The 18,370-nt window shown below is 42.8% G+C and overlaps 1 protein-coding gene across 3 annotated transcripts in view; it reads right to left on the bottom strand.

Annotated features, from left to right (window-relative positions):
- The window catches only part of mrps22 (mitochondrial ribosomal protein S22), a 40,852-nt gene that overhangs the window by 13,658 nt on the left and 8,824 nt on the right, over window positions 1-18,370 (bottom strand). Inside the window, exons 1-4 of one of the 3 annotated variants that reach the window (XM_085990512.1) lie at window positions 17,852-17,958; window positions 7,031-7,194; window positions 6,019-6,183; window positions 4,181-4,324 (exon numbers count right to left, since the gene is read on the bottom strand). In XM_085990512.1, coding sequence (XP_085846638.1) covers window positions 4,181-4,324; window positions 6,019-6,183; window positions 7,031-7,194; window positions 17,852-17,870 — 492 coding nt within the window. In that variant the 5' untranslated portion in view covers window positions 17,871-17,958. Of the gene's footprint in view, window positions 1-4,180; window positions 4,325-6,018; window positions 6,184-7,030; window positions 7,195-17,464; window positions 17,641-17,851; window positions 17,959-18,370 lie in introns of those variants that run through there. The other 2 variants (XM_085990513.1, XM_085990515.1) reach the window with 2 other exon arrangements.

The following is an 18,370-nucleotide window of genomic DNA, read 5'->3' as shown; positions in this document are numbered from 1 at the left end:
GGAACAACAGCTGCTTTTTATTACATAAATATTAGCACCAAGGCCTATCCCAGAAAGCTCAGGAAAAATACACGGCATATTTGCTTTAAAAAAAAATCATATTCCAGACGCTGCAAAGTAAATTTCTATACTAAATATTAGTTGCAACAAAAAAAAAGCATTTTTGAAATATGTCCTGTCACAGCATATTTGGAGGTTTTGAAACCACTTGAGCTTGCCAGATTACCTTTTTTTTGGGGTGGATGTCAAAGGAATTTTTTTAAAATTCATTCATGGGATGTGGGCGTCGCTGGCAAGGCCTGCATTTATTGCCCATCCCTAATTGCTCTTGAGAAGTTGGTGGTGAGCCACCAACTGAGTGGCAGAGGGCAGTTCAGAGTCAACCACGTTTCTTTGGGTCTGGAGTGACATATCGGCCAGGTAAGGACGGCAGCTTTCCCTCCCTAAAGGACATTAGTGAATCAGATGGGTTTTTACAACAATCTGGTAATTTCATGGTCACCTTTACTGTCACTAGCTTTTTATTCCAGAATTTAAATTCCCCAGCTGCCGTGGTGGGATTTGAACTCATGTCTCTGGATCATTAGTCCAGGCCTCTGGATTACTAGTCCAGTAACATAACCACTATGCTACCATACCCCATAAATTTTGAAAGATGATTCCTGAATTGGCTTAATGTCTTTTCTTTTTGCCTCTTCTAGGAGTTGAGAGAGGGACGAAGAAACATGGTGATGAGGTCCAACAAGAAATGAGGAAAGCATGTATGGGCCTGATGTCCTTTTCTTGACTTGAGTACATCATAATTACAAACATTGCTTAAGGAAAAAAATACATTAGGATTTTAGGAAATATGTTTAATTTTGCCCCTTTGAATTGGGACTTTATACAGCTTGCCTTTAATACTTTTTTCCCCAAAGTGCCACTGAGTTGAATTCTCCCCAAACAACGGAAAACAAACAAGACATGCTGAATGCTCGCTTAATTAGGCTGCCACTTAAATTAACTAGGAATGCCATACGCTGCTGTACAGCCTGAGCAGAAAACCCAGTGGGGCCCATTTTCAGTAGGGTAGAAGTCTAGCTGCCCAATTCCCTGGTATATGCACTCCCAAATTCTGCCTGTAGTAGAAAATCAACCCTAATATTTCCTCTTTTTTGAGGGAAAGACTATGTTTTAAAATGATCTTTTCCCTTTCCTATGTTTTGGGTCTCCACGCCATCTTTGAGGGTAGGTATGGGATCTGTCAAGTCTTTGAAACCTGTTCCAGGAAGTATTGAGCTAAGATGAAGTTCCCTCCCAGCGTGGAAGCTGCAAGTCTCTGTTTAATGCTTTGTTATGACAGCATAGCTGAGATTGTTAATGCGCCACACAAGAGCACACTTGTGAATCCACATCCTAACAGGTTTTTAGGGCCTAGAGACACTGCCTACAAAACAATTCTTCAAAATAAGCTTGGTGTTTAAAACAGAACGCTGCTTCACACTTGATCCTGAAACGTGCAAGTCAGCATTGAGTAGGAACTATAAAAGGTGAAAGGCAGACTCTTCAGTTACATTCAGTCTACTTACTTCATTCATCAATCTTACCAAGGTGTGAAAGGGACTCTACCTCAATCCTGCTTTTTAAACAGAGCCCCTACACACACAACCATAGGTTAGTGCTTGTGCTTCTCAGCATGGTCTAAGCACAATGCCTTCACAGTCCATATCTTGAGCATATATCACCATTTGAAGGAGTTCTGCTGTAATTGATTTTTTTTAATTGAGAGAAAATGTATACAAGCAATACTTACTGTTTTGAGGATGGAGGTTTTAGGGCTACAAATAAAGTTGTACTAAGGATTTAGTCTAAATATATCTTATAATTTAAAGTCAGCATGCAAACTGCATTGACTGAATTACTGTTCTACTGATTCTACTTGTTGTCACCTTGTTTCAGAAACTACATTGCATTAGGGTGAGATGATATAATGTTACTACTTGATTTGGCAAACAAAAGGGACAGTACATTTCATTTTCATTTTAGATAAATAAAACAATGAGAAAAATGATTTTTTTTTTTAAGAATGAATAGAACAGTGAGTTTTAACTCCTTTATTATGAGTCACATATTTACTATTTTCTTCAGAATTCTTGATGGCACTCTGGTATCTTTGTTGTAAAAGGATACCGGTCTCGCTCAGAGCTACAGCTGTTGATGGACCTCTGATACACTCAAAGTACCAGCATCTAGGAACACACACATACACACACTCAGAAGAGAGCTTTGAAAAGTCATATTACTCATTTATCCTGAAAAATTCAGGCCATTTTTCAAAAGAGTTCAGTAGCTAAGTGATCGAAAGGATAACTGGTGTATTGTTTAGGAGACGCTGTTCCATCTTCAGATCTAGAGGTCAGACATTTGGCTATATATCAGATAATCCTTATATGGAAGTGTTGATATGCAGGTACTGTACTAAGACTGTGTTTTCATGTAGTCTACCAGTCTCTGGGAGAACAAAGGGTATAGGTCAGTCACATCTAGATAGGCAACAGCCTGTCGCCTGAGGCTTTTGTGTGCACTGCTACAGTACTGGCAAGAGGCCAAAAATGACACCACATTCAAAACCTGGGCACACCTGCTGTATTTAATCATCATTACTTTCCTCATGTGTAGCATCTTTAAATACCAAAAGGGAACTGCCACAGAAATTTGCAATTTGAGAAGTAAATGTGGCTTGATATGACAAATGAACTAAAAGCTTTTGTTTAGTTTGCTACCATTTTACGTTTTCAGAGCTAATAATTGATCCACATCCAGAGTGAATGTAATAAGCTATCCAAAAAAGTTCCAGTTCTGAAACTAATGCCTACACCACAGCAATATACTTAAGCCCAGAACTCTGAAGGAAATAATTTTCCTTCTAAGCCAAATGTAACAATGCAAGATGCCTACAGCCAAATCCATTTTGATCATAAAGAGTCAATTAGATGAGCTTTAAAAACAGGAAACCCTGATGGCTCATGGTTGCTGAACACACACAAGACACTTTTGCGCATTCATTTTTTTCCTTTTATTCATTCGTGGGATGTGGGTGCCACTGGCAAACCCAGCATTTATTGACCATACCTAGTTGCCCTGAGGAGGTGGTGACGGCACTTCTTGAATTGCTGCTGTGTAGCAGTTTGCTAGGCCACTTCACAGAATTACAGAATCCCCACAGTGCAGATAGAGGCCATTTCGGCCCATCGAGCCTGCACTGACACATATCCCACCCTATCCCTGTAACCCCACGTATTTAATCCCCTAACACTAAGGGTCAATTTATCATAGCCAAAACAACCTAACCCGCACATCTTTGGACTGTGGGAGGAAACCCACGCAGACACAAGGAGAATGTGCAAACTCCACACAGAGGGCAGTTAAGTGTCAACCATATTGGTGTGGGACTGAAGTCACATGTAGGCCAGACCAGGTAAGGACAGCAGGTTTCCTTCCCTAAAGGACATTAGTGAACCAGTTGGACAATCTGATAGCTTTGTGGTCACTTACTAATACCAGCTTTTTATTTCCATATTTTTAAAATTGAATTCAAACTCTCAAACTGCCATTGTGGGATTTGAACTCAACGCTTACTAGTCCAGTAACATAACCACTACATTATTGTATCCATGTTTGTTTGTTATATAGAGAAGCGAATAGGCTAAATTATTTATTCCAATTATTTAACAGTATTTATTCCAATTATTTAACAGTATTTAATGAGTAATAACATTAGATCACAATTTATTAAACTCATTCAAAAAAAAATAAGGACCCGATTCCTAAAGTTCATTGGGTTATCTGAGCCAGAGAACTTACCTAACAGCTGCAGTGTAAACACAGCAAGCAAATGTGCTTTGCCTAAGATTTCTGGTGGCTGTGGCCCAAACAAGCATGACCAGAAGCGGTGGTAAGTACACCCAGTTTTTATTCAGACGGTAGCAAAATACTGCAAATGCTGGAAATCCGAAATAACAACAGAAAATGCTGAGTTGGCCTGCTGAGTTTTTCCAGCGTTTTCTGTTGTTATTTCTGTTTTTATTCAGTCTATGTAATCAGCACACTTAAACCAAAGAGAAAAACTTTTAGTTGGGCACCAATTGTTAAAGGTATAGAACGTTACAGCTTCTTTTTGAGATAAAGAAAAAAACTTTACCGAAAGATTCTCATTCTTAAAAATTGGCGGTGGAATGATCCTTCGACCATCGCGAGGGAAGTAGACCTGGATCATCCTATCCCGTTCTTCCCAGGTTGCTTTGCGCAACACCCCATTAGGTTCTCTTACCACAATAAATCGTTCCTTGGAAAAAGAACAACATTTATTTATTTCAAAAAAGCAGACAAGAATGAAAAGGCATTGAGAACCAATAATGTATGCTGTGGTCTAATTGTATTTTTCTTTTGTGCTCATCAAGCAAGGGATCTTAGTGCAGGGAAATGGAACAATTTCCATTTCAAGTATCCACTGTCAAGAACTATAATTACTAGCTGATCTCCTGTTAGGGACAAAATTTAAAAATATTAAATATTCATCTATTATCTGTCATTTGTATATTGTTTGCTTCCCATGTTTGACTTTTTCTATTTGCAAGACTTTTAATATATTACTAGTTAATATCCTGTTGTGTTGCACCTGGAGTGAAGGCCAAGTGTAGTCTTCAGGTGAAAGGGGATTAGAGGGTGGGGGATAATTGGACCAGGGTGTGCAAATGTAATTCAGCCCCCACTTTTTAGTCCTATATTCTGTTTTTATATAATATATACTTTGACACAAAGTTAAGACTGTGGAATTCACTTCCAGACTTAGTGGTTAACCAGACACTATGTCAAAATTCAAGATTAGATTGGATAGGTGGAAGAAGGGATGTGGGAACAGGGCGGGTAAATGTGATTAGAATTATTTGCTCGTAGAGGGTAAATGCCAACGCAGACTAGTTGGGCCAAATGGCCTCTTTCCGTGTTTGAACTTCTATGTATTTGTATGTACCACACTTCACACAAGCTCCACAACTTTTATTCCTCCATAGCAGATGACTGCGGGAGGTGTTGTGGCGCAAAGGGTACCCTCCTCCACATACTCTGATCATGCCTTGCATCCAGCCATTCTGGACAGTTGTCTGGGAAAACACAAGGGCCACAGTCAGTCTTGCAAACCCAGGAGGACCCAGCTCAGCGCCAGCCCACCCGAGAGCAGGCTACCAGTATGGGGCCCATTTCTGGAGGCTCAGTCATCACAAACGATCTCTTCCCTTCCCCCGTCGGTACAGCAATACAACTACTGAATATGAAGGACAACAATCCCGATGAACGCATCCACCAGCGGGAAGTGGCTTTCTCACTGACTGAACTCTGGATTAATATCCGGAAACAAAGGCCCAACAAGCTACCTCATTCCCCATATCTACATTGCATCTAGTGCAAGCACAGTAATGCCAAGAAACCCAGATGTTTCAATACATTCCGCCACAAGCAGTGTGCAATAGCTTCATAAGTTAATAGGATCGTACTTCTTCGAGAATGGAAAGAAAGCTTACAGTTAAAACTAATGGTAACTGGTACACAGACACTACACATATGTCAGTTTATATTTGTAAATGTATGTTTATAAAAGTACCTTTGGCTCAATTTTGTAATTAACTTGTATTGCATTCATGCTTATAAAATCCTGTTGTAATATAATAGCAAAATACTGTGGATGCTGGAAATCTGAAATAACTACAGAAAATGCTGGAAACACTCAGTAGGTCAGGCAGCATCTGTGGAGAGAGAAACAGAGTCAATGTTTCAGGTCTGTGACCCTTCGTCAGAACTGAAACGTTAACTCTGTTTCTCTTTCCACGGATGCTGCCTGACCTGCTGAGTGTTTCCAGCATTTTCTGTTGTTATTCCTGTTGTAATATCACTGACTTGCTAAATTAAAAAAGATAATTGAAACATATCCTAGCAAACAGTGATGAAGTGTTGAGGCTATTCAGACCCTAGAATAGTACTTACTCTGTGTGGAATGTCATACGTTATATCTGTGAAGACATATTTAGCCGTTTCCAAACCTTCAAGAATCTTATCTTCTGCTAGTACATCACAAATTGGTTCCCTTTCATTCAGTACTGGTGGCATTCGGAGATAATCTTTAGCTGCTTCCACTGCTTTACGTCTAGCCTGGAAAAATGTATCACATTTATTTCAATCACAAGTCATTATCTACTCATACCAAATCTGTGCCATCATGTGAAACTGGTGAATGTGGCTTGTAAACTATTTTGCCAATCAGATGTCTAACATGGGTGGAAACCCACCACCAGACTTAAGTTTCTCCAAATCAAGCTACTGAGAAATTCAATCAGATAAAGTTTCTGCTTGCCTGATATGGAATGCACACACTCTCCCCAGAGGCACAATCCACTTACTTAGTCCGGAGAGCTTAAGTACAGATTGAGAACAGCCAAGGCTTCGAGACCCCAACTCTGTGAAGGGGTACTGCAGGACTTTAACCAGATGAAAACACACAGCTCATCATCACAAAGCAGTGGTAAGCTTCCTACTGCTCGTCTAGCTAGGTTCACCATACCCATTTGAACATTGCATTAGCCTGCAGGATTGAGTGGGAAGAAGCTCAGCCTGCAGCGATAGATCTACCCTGCGTGGCCACTTTCACTCTCAACAGTGTTTTGCAGTACTGCTGCCCCACAAGATTCAGATATTGGATTACTGAGTCTGACAAGACAGGACAACTAATAAATAAAACAAAAAGCAAAAGAATAAACCAGTGAGAATAAATGATGCAACAAATATCTATTTCTGAATAGTGTTTTTTCAATAAACAACAACACAAATCATTTCTATAATTTGGCTTGCAAAAGGGTTTTCCATTATGTACAAAGCAACTGGCCAGTGACTGGATGAACTCAATTTCTCCTCAACTTTAGTTGTCAAAACAACATATATGTTTACTTGGTCATTGAAGAGCCAATGAAAGAATGCAATTGGCAACCAGCAGTAAATGTACCTCCTCAAGCTGCTCATTTGTCATTAGTTTGTATGCAGGTGGCTTCAGTTGCTGTTTAACAGGCTTGAAGACCTTCTCTAGATCCAGGCCTGTCATTCTGGTAAGGATACTCTGGACATCACCATCCATAAACTGGGGTTTTCTGATAGCTGCTGCTTTCGTGTCTGTCAAACAAGGAGGAGGGTGGGGGGAAATGAAATGTTTTGTATATTTCTATATAGAGTTAAAATCAGAATAAGATTTACTTATATACAATACTGTATCATATTCCAATAGAACGTTGCAAAAATAACCCTGTAAATTCCTAATGCAAGACACCATGACATCTAGATAAACAAATACCTGACCCATACACATTATTAATGTGCGATTCGCCCCCATTAATGCATGGTTTGTACAGTACATGATCAAAGCATAGACTTTCTTGGCAAATTTAGGTACATGCTAATCAGGATTCAGCTACTACACACAATTTTATATAGATTGCTAAATGAAAATATGACCATGAATGCTGCCAGAATATCATAAAAATCCAACTGGTTTACTAACTTCCTTCAGGAAAGGGAGCCTGCCATTCCTAACCAATCGGACCTATATGTGACTCCAATCTCTCGCTACATGGTTAATGTATAGCAAAGCGTAGCAATCCTTTACATTATTTAATTAAAATAAAGCTTCTAGCAGTTCGAGAAGACAGTCCACCATCACCATGTTATGAGGGAGGGGTAATGTGGCTTGCAATTTTTTAAACCCACATGGAGACGACATTATGGCATTAAAAAAAATGTCGCTGAACAAAATGGAATGCATTCTTAAAATGTTGCTTTGCGTTGCGCTGGAGTTATACTGCACCCTGTGCAAACTCAGGCAGCCTCTTAGACATGTTTCAAACTACTTGACTTTAGTGTCAATACTGCCACTTTTCAGGTCAATGTGCACCTGAAACACTTTGCATTGCTGGGGTAGTAAGAAGTGTAACAGTAGCTTAAATCACAGCAACTTTTGAGTATTCCCTCCCTCCATGATTTACTTTTTTTATTTCCCCCCCAAAAAATCAAAAACTCAGCACTGAAAACAAGACAAATAAGGTTTTTAACATTCAGAAAGGTTTTGATAAGCTGAGCAGGGGAGTACCATTTCCTCTGGTTGGGGGAATGGGTTCTCAGTAGGATTGCTAACTCTGATTGGACGTATTCTTGAAGGTGTCATCACATGACCTCCAACCCTTCCTGCCCCCCCACCCCCACCGTCAAACATCCTTTTTAACCCAACTCCAATATTTTTATAATAACTCATTAATGAAAGTGATCAATGAAAAAAGTTTATTTTAATACCACCCCGGGTTGCTCGCAGCAGTGTATAGGAGATTAATCTTTAATTCCTATGCATCAATTTAAAACTGTCACTGAGTGAGGTTGGAGAAATTTCTTTAAGCAGAGAATTGTTGGAGTATGAATTGCTTTGCCACAGGGAGTAGCTCAGGCACAGACCACGCCATCTTTTAAGGGAAGAGTAGACAACTTAGTTCAGATTCAGCCAGAACCACATCCACACCTTGTCACAGCCTTGAGCCAAAGCGTGGGCACAAGATCCGACTGCCATCCACATCAAAGCAGCATTCGACCAAGTATAGCACCAAGGAGCCCTAACAAAACTAAGGTCAGTGGGGGTCAAAGGGAAAACCTACCAGTCGCTGGACTCATATCTGACACAAAAGGAAGTTGGTCATGGTTGTCGGAAGCTAATCTATCATCACAGTGCCAGGATATCGCTGCAAGAGTCCTTCAGGGCAGTGTTCTCAGCCCAACATCTACAACTACCTGATCAGTGACCTTCCCTCCATCGTAAGGTCCAGAGTGAGGCTGTTCACTGACGATTCTAGTGTTCAACTCTATTCACAACTCCAATAACAAAACAGCCCATGCCAGCCTTCAGCAGGACCTGGGCAACATCAAGGCTTGCACTAACAAGTGGCAGGTTGACACAGGCGCCACATAAGTGCCATTTCCAGCAAAGCGGTCCACCCACTCACCTCCCCCTGACCTTCAACACCATTGCTATGTCCCCCACTATCAACATCCTAGGAGGCACCACTGACCAGAAGCTTAATTGGACCAGCATGTCAACAAATGTGGCTACAAAAGTAGTTTAGAAGCTGGGTATTCTGTGAAGAGTAGCTAACCCCTCAAAGCCTCTCCACAATTGACAAGGCTCATGTCAAATGTGATGGAATATTCACCACTGGCCTGGATGATTGCAGCCACAACAACACTCGAGAAGCTGGATACCATCCAGGAAAAGGAGTCCATTTGATTTTCACCCTTCCCAGTGTACTCAATATCCACACCCAGTTCAACAATGCCGCTTTTCACAACTCCAATAACAAAGTAGCCTATGCCAGCCTACAGCAGGACCTGGGCAACATCAAGGTTTGCACTAACACATGGCAGGTTGACACAGGCGCCACATAAGTGCCGGGCAAGTACCATTTCCAGCAAGGCAGCCCGCCCACTCACCTCCCCCTGATTTTTGTTATTGGAGTTGTAATTACAATCTACAGCTGTCCTGCAGCAACTCCCAACATGGATCACCAAGAAGGACAAAAGAAACAGCATCATGGGAGCACCATCACCTCCACATTCCCCTCCAAGACACAACATTCTGACTTGGACATATATTGCCATCCTTCATCATCGCTGGGTTAAAATCCTGGAATTCGTTAACAAATACAGTACCATCATGTGGCCATAATCATGTGAACAATATCAAAAGGACGATTAGCAGCTCAAGAAGGTCTAATACCACTTTCTCAAAGCAACTAGGCATAGGCAATAAATGCAGCCTTGCCAATGTCACTCAAATCCCGAGACCAAATCAAGAAACATTTGAAACAAGAGGAAACAACAGGGCTGTGAGCAGTCAAACAGCAACAACTGCGAAACCGCTAAAGTGACGTCACAACCACGGAAGGAGCTGATTGGTAAGTAGGACCTGGTGAGTATTTCTACAGTCCAGTCGTTAAAGTCAAAGTAAGGTCTCTAGTTTAGAGTAAGTAGTGTTTAAAGAGAAGTAAGGTCCCTAGTGTATTTAATATTCTTTAATTTAAAGGAAGGGAGTAAATTAAGGGTAGGACATGGCAGGGGAGCTCAGCTGCGTGGAGTGCTCCTCCTGTGCTATGTGGGAAGTCAGGGACACTTTAGGTGTCCAGGGCAAACACATGTGCAGGAAGTGTCTCCAGCTGCAGCTACTCGAAATCTGCGTTCTGGAGCTGGAGTCACTGTGGAGCATCCGCGAAGCTGAGATCTTCGTGGATAGCACGTTTAACAAGGTGGTCACACCGCAGGTAAAGAGTGCACAGGCAGATAGGAAATGGGTGACTGCCAGACAGAGTAAAAGAACTAGAAAGGTAGTGCAGGAGTCCCCTGGGTCCATCTCCCTCTCCAACAGATTTTCCATTTTGGATGCTGCTGGGGGAGATGGTTTCTCAGAGGAATGCAGCAAGAGCCAAGTCTGTGGCACTATGAGTGGCTCAGCTGCACAGGAGGGGAGGAAAAAGAGTGGGAGAGCAATAGTGATGGGGGATTCTATCGTAAGGGGAACAGATAGACGTTTCTGTGTGGCCGCAGACGTGACTCCAGGATGGTATGTTGCCTCCCTGGTGCCAGGGTCAAGGATGTCACTGAACGGTTGCGGGGCATTCTGAAGGGGGAGGGCGAACAGTCAGAGGTTGTGGTTCACATTGGTATCAATGACATGGGTAGAAAGAGGGATGAGGTCCTGCAACAAGAATTTAGGGAGCTAGGTAGCAGATTAAAAAGCAGGACCTCAAAGGTTGTAATCTCTGGATTACTCCCGGTGCCACGTGCTAGTGAGTATAGGAATAGAAGGGTAGAGCAGATGAATGCGTGGCTAAAGAGTTGGTGCAGGAAGGAGGGCTTTAGTTTCTTGGATCACTGGGTCTGCTTCTGGGGAAGGTGCGAACTGTACAAGTCGGACGGGTTGCACCTGAACCGGAACGGGACCAACATCCTTGCGGGGAGGTTTGCTAGTACTGTTGGGGGGGTTTAAACTAACTTGGCAGGGGCATGGGATACAGAGTGGAGCTATAGTAGAGGGTGATGCACAGCCAAATATAGAGGAAAAAACAAGTCAGCCTGGAAGGCAGAGCAAATATGTAACGGCACAAGGGAGTATGGCAAGGCAGGATGGCATTTATTTTAATGTAAGGAGTCTTGCGAGTAAGGCAGATGAATTGAAGGTGTTGATGAACACATGGGAGTATGATATTGTTGCTATCACAGAGACATGGTTGAGGGAGGGGCAGGACTGGCAGCTCAATATTCCGGGGTATAGAATCTTCAGGCGAGACAGAGGGGATGTTAAAAAGGAGGGGGTGTCGCAATATTAATCAAGGAGTCAATTACTGCTGTAAGAAGGGATATCTTAGCAGGTTCCTCTAATGAGACCATATGGGTAGAACTTAAAAACAAAAAGGGGGCAAGCATTTTGCTGGGAGTGTACTATAGGCCCCCAAACAGTCAGGGGGAGATGGAGGAACAGCTATGTAGGCAAATCTCAGAGAAGTGTAGAAATAATAGGGTAATAATAGTAGGGGAATTCAACTTCCCCAGTATTAACTGGGATAGTTAGATTGTGAAAAGCTTAGAGGGTGCGGAATTCTTAAAGTGCATCCAGGAGAGCTTTTTGAGCCAGCATGTAGAAAGTCTTACAAGAGTGGGGGCGCTACTGGACCTAATTCTAGGGAATGTAGCCGGGCAAGTGGTAGATGTGTCAGTAGGAGAGCATTTTGATGAGTGACCATAATAAGGTAGTCATGGAAAAGGACAAAGATGGACAGGAAATAAAGGTTCTAAATTGGGGGGAAGGCCGATTTTAATATGATAAGGCAGGATCTGGCCAAAGTGGACTGGCATCAGCTACTTGTAGGAAAATCCACATCAGAGCAATGGGAGTCTTTCAGAAAGGAAATAGAGAGAGTACAACGCCAACATGTTCCCGTAAAGGTCAAGGGTGGGACCCACAAGCCTAGGGAACCCTGGATGTCAAGGGATATACAAGAATGGATTAGGAAAAAAAGGGAGGCTTTTGGCAGATACAAAGGACTAAAAACAGTGGAAGCCCTAGAGGAATATAGAAAGTGCAGAGGAGTACTTAAAAAAGAAATTAGGAGAGCGAAGAGGGGCATGAAAAAACACTGGTGGGCAAAATAAAGGAAAATCCCATGGTGTTTTATAAGTATATTAAGGGCAAGAGGATAACCAGGGAAAGAGTAGGGCCCATTAGGGACCAAAGTGGCAATCTGTGTGTAGAGCCGGAAGATGTAGGTGGGGTTTTAAATGAATATTTTGCATCTGTGTTCACTATGGAGAAGGGTGATGTAGGTATAGAAATCAGGCAGGGGGATTGTGACATACTTGAACAAATTAGTATTGCGAGGGAGGAGGTACTAGCGGTTTTAGCGGGCTTAAAAGTGGATAAATCCCCAGGCCCTGACGGGATGTATCCCAGGCTGCTGTGTGAGGCAAGGGAGAAGATTGCAGGAGCTCTGACAAATTTTCAGAATCTCTCTGGCCACAGGGGAGGTGCCAGAGGACTGGAGAACAGCTAACGTAGTACCATTGTTCAAGAAGCATAGTAGGGATAAACCAGGGAATTACAGGCCAGTGAGCCTAACATCAGTGGTAGGGAAATTATTGGAAAAACTTCTGAGGGACAGAATTAGCCTCCACTTGTAGAGGCAGGCATTAATCAGGGGTAGTCAGCATGGCTTTGTCAGGGGGAAGATCATGTCTGACCAGTTTGATTGAATTTTTCAAGAGGGTGACTAGGTGTGTGGATGAGGGTAGTGCAGTTGATGTAGTCTACATGGACTTCAGTAAGGCTTTTGACAAAGTCCCACATGGGAGACTGGTCAAGAAGGTAAGAGCCCATGGGATCCAGGGCAATTTGGCACATTGGATCCAAAATTGGCTTAAGTGGCAGGAGGCAGAGGGTGATGGTCAAAGGTTGTTTTTGTGACTGGAAGCCTGTGTCCAGTGGTGTACCGCAGGGATCGGTGCTGGGTCTTTTGCTGTTTGTAGTGTACATTAATGATTTAGATATGAATGTAGGAGGTATGATCAGTAAGTTCGCAGATGACACGAAAGTTGGTGGAGTGGTAAATAGCGAGGAGGGAAGCCTCAGGCTACAGGACGATATAGACGGGTTGGTCAGATGAGCAGAACAGTGGCAAATGGAATTTAACCCTGAAAAGTGTGAGGTGATGCATTTTGGGAGGACAAACAAAGCAAGGGAATACACAATGAATGGTAGGATCCTAGGAAGGACAGAGGATCAGAGGGACCTTGGTGTGCATGTACATAGATCCCTGAAGGCAGCAGGACAGGTAGATAAGGTGGTTAAAAAGGCATATGGGATACTTGCCTTCATTAGCCGAGGCACAGAATATAAGAACAGGGAGGTTATGATGGAGCTGTACAAACGTTAGTTAGGCCACAGTTAGAATACTGTGTGCAGTTCTGGTCACCACACTATAGGAGGGATGTGATTGCATTGGAGAGGGTGCAGAGGAGATTCAACAGGATGTTACCTGGGCTGGAGCACTTCAGCTATGAAGAGAGACTGGACAGGCTGGGGTTGTTTTCCTTAGAGCAGAGAAGGCTGAGGGGGGACCTGATTGAGGTGTACAAAATTATGAGGGGCATAGATAGGGTAGATAGAAAGGAACCTTTCCCCTTAGTAGAGGGGTCAATAACCAGAGGGCATAGTTTCAAGGTAAGGGGCAGGAGATTTAGAGGGGATTTGAGGAAAAACTCTTTCACCCAGAGGGTGGTTGGAATCTGGAATTCACAGCCTGAAAGGGTGGTAGAGGCAGGAACCCTCACAACATTCAAGAAGCATTTAGATGAGCACTTGAAACGCCATAGCTTACAAGGCTACGGACCAACAGCTGAAAAATGGGATTAGAATAGACAGGGCTTGATGGCCGGCGCGGACAAGATGGGCCTCTTTCTGTGCTGTATAACTCTATGACAACGGAGCAGTGGAGTTAGTTCTTGATTGCTCTAGAAAAGAGTCAGTGCCGACATAATGGGCTGAATGGTCCCCATCTGTGCTGTAAATTCCATGGCATGGATTGGATGTCTCAGCACTTTGAAGCAGAACTCCTATTGGATATCACAATTTATATATCTTGGCAGGACACAACATAGCCACAGAGACACTTACAAGAAATGTTTGGAACCATGTCTATTTGTTTGATCTCTACTACTCCATTCACGGATCAAATGTTTTAAAGCTTTTCTGAAATTTAGCCAGTTTTAATCAAAACCTTATCAGTTATAACAATGGCATTCAGACACATTCTGGAATCAGACTCCACTGCAGCTCCTTGATTTACGTTATCTACAGTAATATGCAATTATTAATGTCCCACAACTTTCTAAAGCATAAAGGGTGGGGCAAAATACCAAGAAATCATGAGTGATAGCTCTAGATACACCAGTCTGTACAGACCTTAGCCGTGCCCAGTTCAGGTATCAATATTACAAAGTTAAAAGAGGTGCCATTACAACATATTTCTTCATTTACTGTATTCTTTAAACAAAGTATAAAAATAGCTTTGTTTGAAAGCACTAATTAGCTTACATTTAAAACTGCACATGTAATCTTTATAATGTTAAGACAAAGTGGCTACTCCAACCCACTCTCCTAATGCTAAAAATGAGCTGCGAGTGGAGCAGGTCACTGTACCTCTGTGCTGGTCAGATTGTGGTCAGTCTGCAGTATAACAAGAGTCCACTGATTATATCACAGCCTGCAACTCAGTAACTGCAGCCCAAGATAATGATCAATCACTTGCATTTATTGGTGCCTTTAATGTCAAGAAAATGCCCCAAGGTGCCCCATAAATAGCCATAAAGAAATGGACACTAAGCCAGGAAGGGAGAGATTAGGAGGTAACCAGAAGCTTGGTAAAAAGAAATGGGTTTTGAGGCGATTTTTGAAAGGTGGAGAGTGATGGAGATGCGGAAAGGTTTAGGGAGGGAGTTACAGAGTAGGACTGAGGTAGCCTAAGGGTCTGCCACCAATGGTGGGTCAAGTGAGGGCTGAATGCACAGAAGGCAGGAGTTAGAGGAATGGAATCTTTGGGAGAAGGTACAGGCTGAAGGAGGAATGAAAAGGGAAGGAACATTATGGAGCAAGCACTCTAATGGGAGAAGTATTGCAAATGTTGGATATTTACCCTGAAACACAAATAGTTTCCTTTTGAAAAATAGTTACACATTCTATTTACAGGGTTCTGAAATCCCTTACTTAAATCCTAATGGCAACAACATATGCATGTAAGGACTCGGGGAACAGTATAGAAAGTTTTCTTGGTGTTGTCAGCTGTGGGCTCAGGAAAAAATGATCCATTAAATTAATATTCATAGGTTTATTTCTCTCACACAAGCTGCCAACTCACTTTTAAGTTAAACTATCAAATGTTTAATAAATGTATTTTGTGAAGATACAACATTTTGTACATTTTAACAGCATGGTGCATGTGAGAAAGTACATCGGTACAACAGGTTTGTTGGCATGCCTGTGTGTGAACTAGAAGCAGCCTGTGTTTAATAGTGGAGGTAGTTCACCTTTCCTTTGATTTTTCCAATATCTGTATCTCTTGCATTTCTCCTTATTTTCATCCCATCACTCTGACTCACTCTTTTCTACACTACTCAGCATCCCTTTCAACTCCAAGGCTGCGTATAGTACCAGCTAGCTAGGCCCATGCAGTGCAGGCTTGATTAACCTGATCACTTGCAAAGTCCATAAAACACATAATTTTACATTTTGAATAGCACCACTTTCTAACTTTGGCAACAGCCAGTATTTAAAATGAAGTAGTTTCCAAACTCCATAGATGTTATGACTCTTTCTCCATATCTGTATTTGGCATTATTATCTTGATAAATAAAAGGAATCCACATAGAGACAGGGCATGGCATTAAAAAAGTTACATTTAAATTTTGAAAGTCCGTTCTGCGTCTCTATCAGGTTCACTATTTGAATGAAACAATAAGGGGGGGGGGATTACCGGATCTGTGCATTCTCTTTTACCTGCAGCATGATCACCCTCTCCCTGTCCCCCTAATTCATCATAGAGCATGTCCTATAGGGATTATTTTGGGGTCAGCTGGGTGTGGAAACCCACCACCTTGTTCAAACATCTCCAAAGCAAGCTTACAGATATCTCCTGTAGAGTTTGTTTGCCTAATATGGAACACACAATTCCACCTAATATGGAACACACAATTCCTCCCAATAGGGACACACCCCATTCACCTAAGTCCAGGGATCTTAGGTACAGGCTGACAGAACCAAGGCTTAGGGAAGCCCAATTTATGCAGGGATGCTGCTGGAGTTTACCAGCTAGAACAGCACAGCTTTTCAGCACAGAGCACGTGCAAGATTCCCTCTGCTTGTCCAACCAGGGCCATCCTATCTGTCAGTGCATTGGCTTGCAGTGTTAGCTGGAGCCAAGAGGGAAGAATCCCAGGACCAGTCACTGGTCAACTCCTCCAGGTTCCATTAGTGGGCCAGATTGGTTGGTCAAACATCTATAGTGAAAAACTATGAACCTGCCTACCTTAGGTACTGGAGTGAATTATCACTTTTACCATCAGGCATAAAACAGGCAGTAGCGGATTGGCTGTCTGTTTTACATCCTGTCCGATTTTATGTTCCATTAACTTCAATAGAAATCATATCAACCCAAGAGAGACCCATTTGAGCCATTTTTGGGTGGACAACAGGCACAAGAAGTTCCCCATGCGTGGTTAGGGTGAGCAGCACAACTTGAGAGTGCATCACCACCACCCTCTTGACCACTGCACAGTATAACTACTATAACCCACTGCACAGGAATTCAACCAGTTGAAGCGCTTTGTCTCTCTGCAACCCAACCATGGTAGGCACCTAGTCAATGGATGGATGAGCATGTTTTCTCAAACCCAGCTGCCAGACAATATCCAACAGCAGTCATGCTGAGTCTCAGTTTCCTCAACAGCCGTATGATGGGACTGGCATCACAGGCTCCCTATCATGTTGGTTAATTGTACCAGATGGTAAGACAAGACGATACACAGCAGTGAGGTTCAAACTGCCTCACCTAAATAACTTATCCGGCATATCAAGTCTCCCTTGTTTTGGTTATCAAATCTACTTTGATGCACCTCACTCTTAACAGAACTCCGCATTTTAAACAGACTTTTGCGATCAGTCTCATTTGATAACATTTGCTTGCGTTTGACAGCTTTGCAAGTGACAAACAGCAACAGACTCAGGCACAATATTGTGGGAGATTTGCTTCTTTGAGGGCAGGGGAGGGGAGGAGCGAAGCCAGTGTAACCAGAAGCGGCGACTCACCGGGCTCCCCGGGGATCTGGGTGCAGCGGGCGCGCCGACCCGGGCCGCCTGCGCTCACACGCGGGTGCTCAGCGTTTGCAACAAGCCGAGCGCTTTGAATGACACACCGCGCCGTCCTGAACGCAGCCATCTTCGCCTTCAGCCCTGGGGCGGGGACAGAGATGACCTTCCGCTGGGAGGAGCGCTACAACCTAGCACTCTGGGAGATGGAGTTTTTGGAAAGAGTTTGCACAGGCAGACAGTGCGTGTGTATGTGACTGCAATTCATAACTAGTGGCCACACGGCTCCGGTTTAAACTGGTAGTTGCTGTGGCTTAGCTTTTATTTTAATTTGTAATTTAAATTAGAAAGTACAAATAAACTATAGTTGCAGAAAATACTCCAAACCTTGTGTCTGTGACTCCATAAGTAGCTTCCTGAAATCTGATTCCTCAGCATAAAATGCCCAAAACCTAAAAAAGTGAGAATTGGGATAACAGTGTGCTTTATAAACGTACGGTGGCCCAGATCTTCCACTTTTGCAGAAATTGCGGCGCATCTTGTGTATGCCAGTACTGCCTGCCACAATGACGCTCCCGCCCCCCACGCTGACTGTTCTTCCAGCCTCAGGGTCATTTGGCACCACAGCCTCCACCAAGGTATACACCGGCAATGGAAGTGGAGATTTGCTGCGACAGGCCTCGAATGCTGGAGAGAAAATGTTAATTAAAAAAAAATCTGGCGCCATAACTTGTGCAGTTGATCGCTTTGTCATGGATTGCACTTGATTTTTGTATTTTAAAATTGACCCCCCATTCCATCCCCATAAGCAACACTGGGTGCCTGAGATGAACAGGCGTCCCTTGTTTCCAGCGTGCCTACGGGTCAAATTATAGAGACTACGAATTTCCATCATTTGAATATAAT

Source organism: Somniosus microcephalus, chromosome 6, assembly GCF_052327205.1.
Source record: "Somniosus microcephalus isolate GS21.2 chromosome 6, FLI_Smic_1.0, whole genome shotgun sequence".
Taxonomy (NCBI): domain Eukaryota; kingdom Metazoa; phylum Chordata; class Chondrichthyes; order Squaliformes; family Somniosidae; genus Somniosus; species Somniosus microcephalus.
The sequence above is the reverse complement of the archived record's forward strand: the minus strand, read 5'-3'. Positions and strand labels throughout refer to the sequence as shown.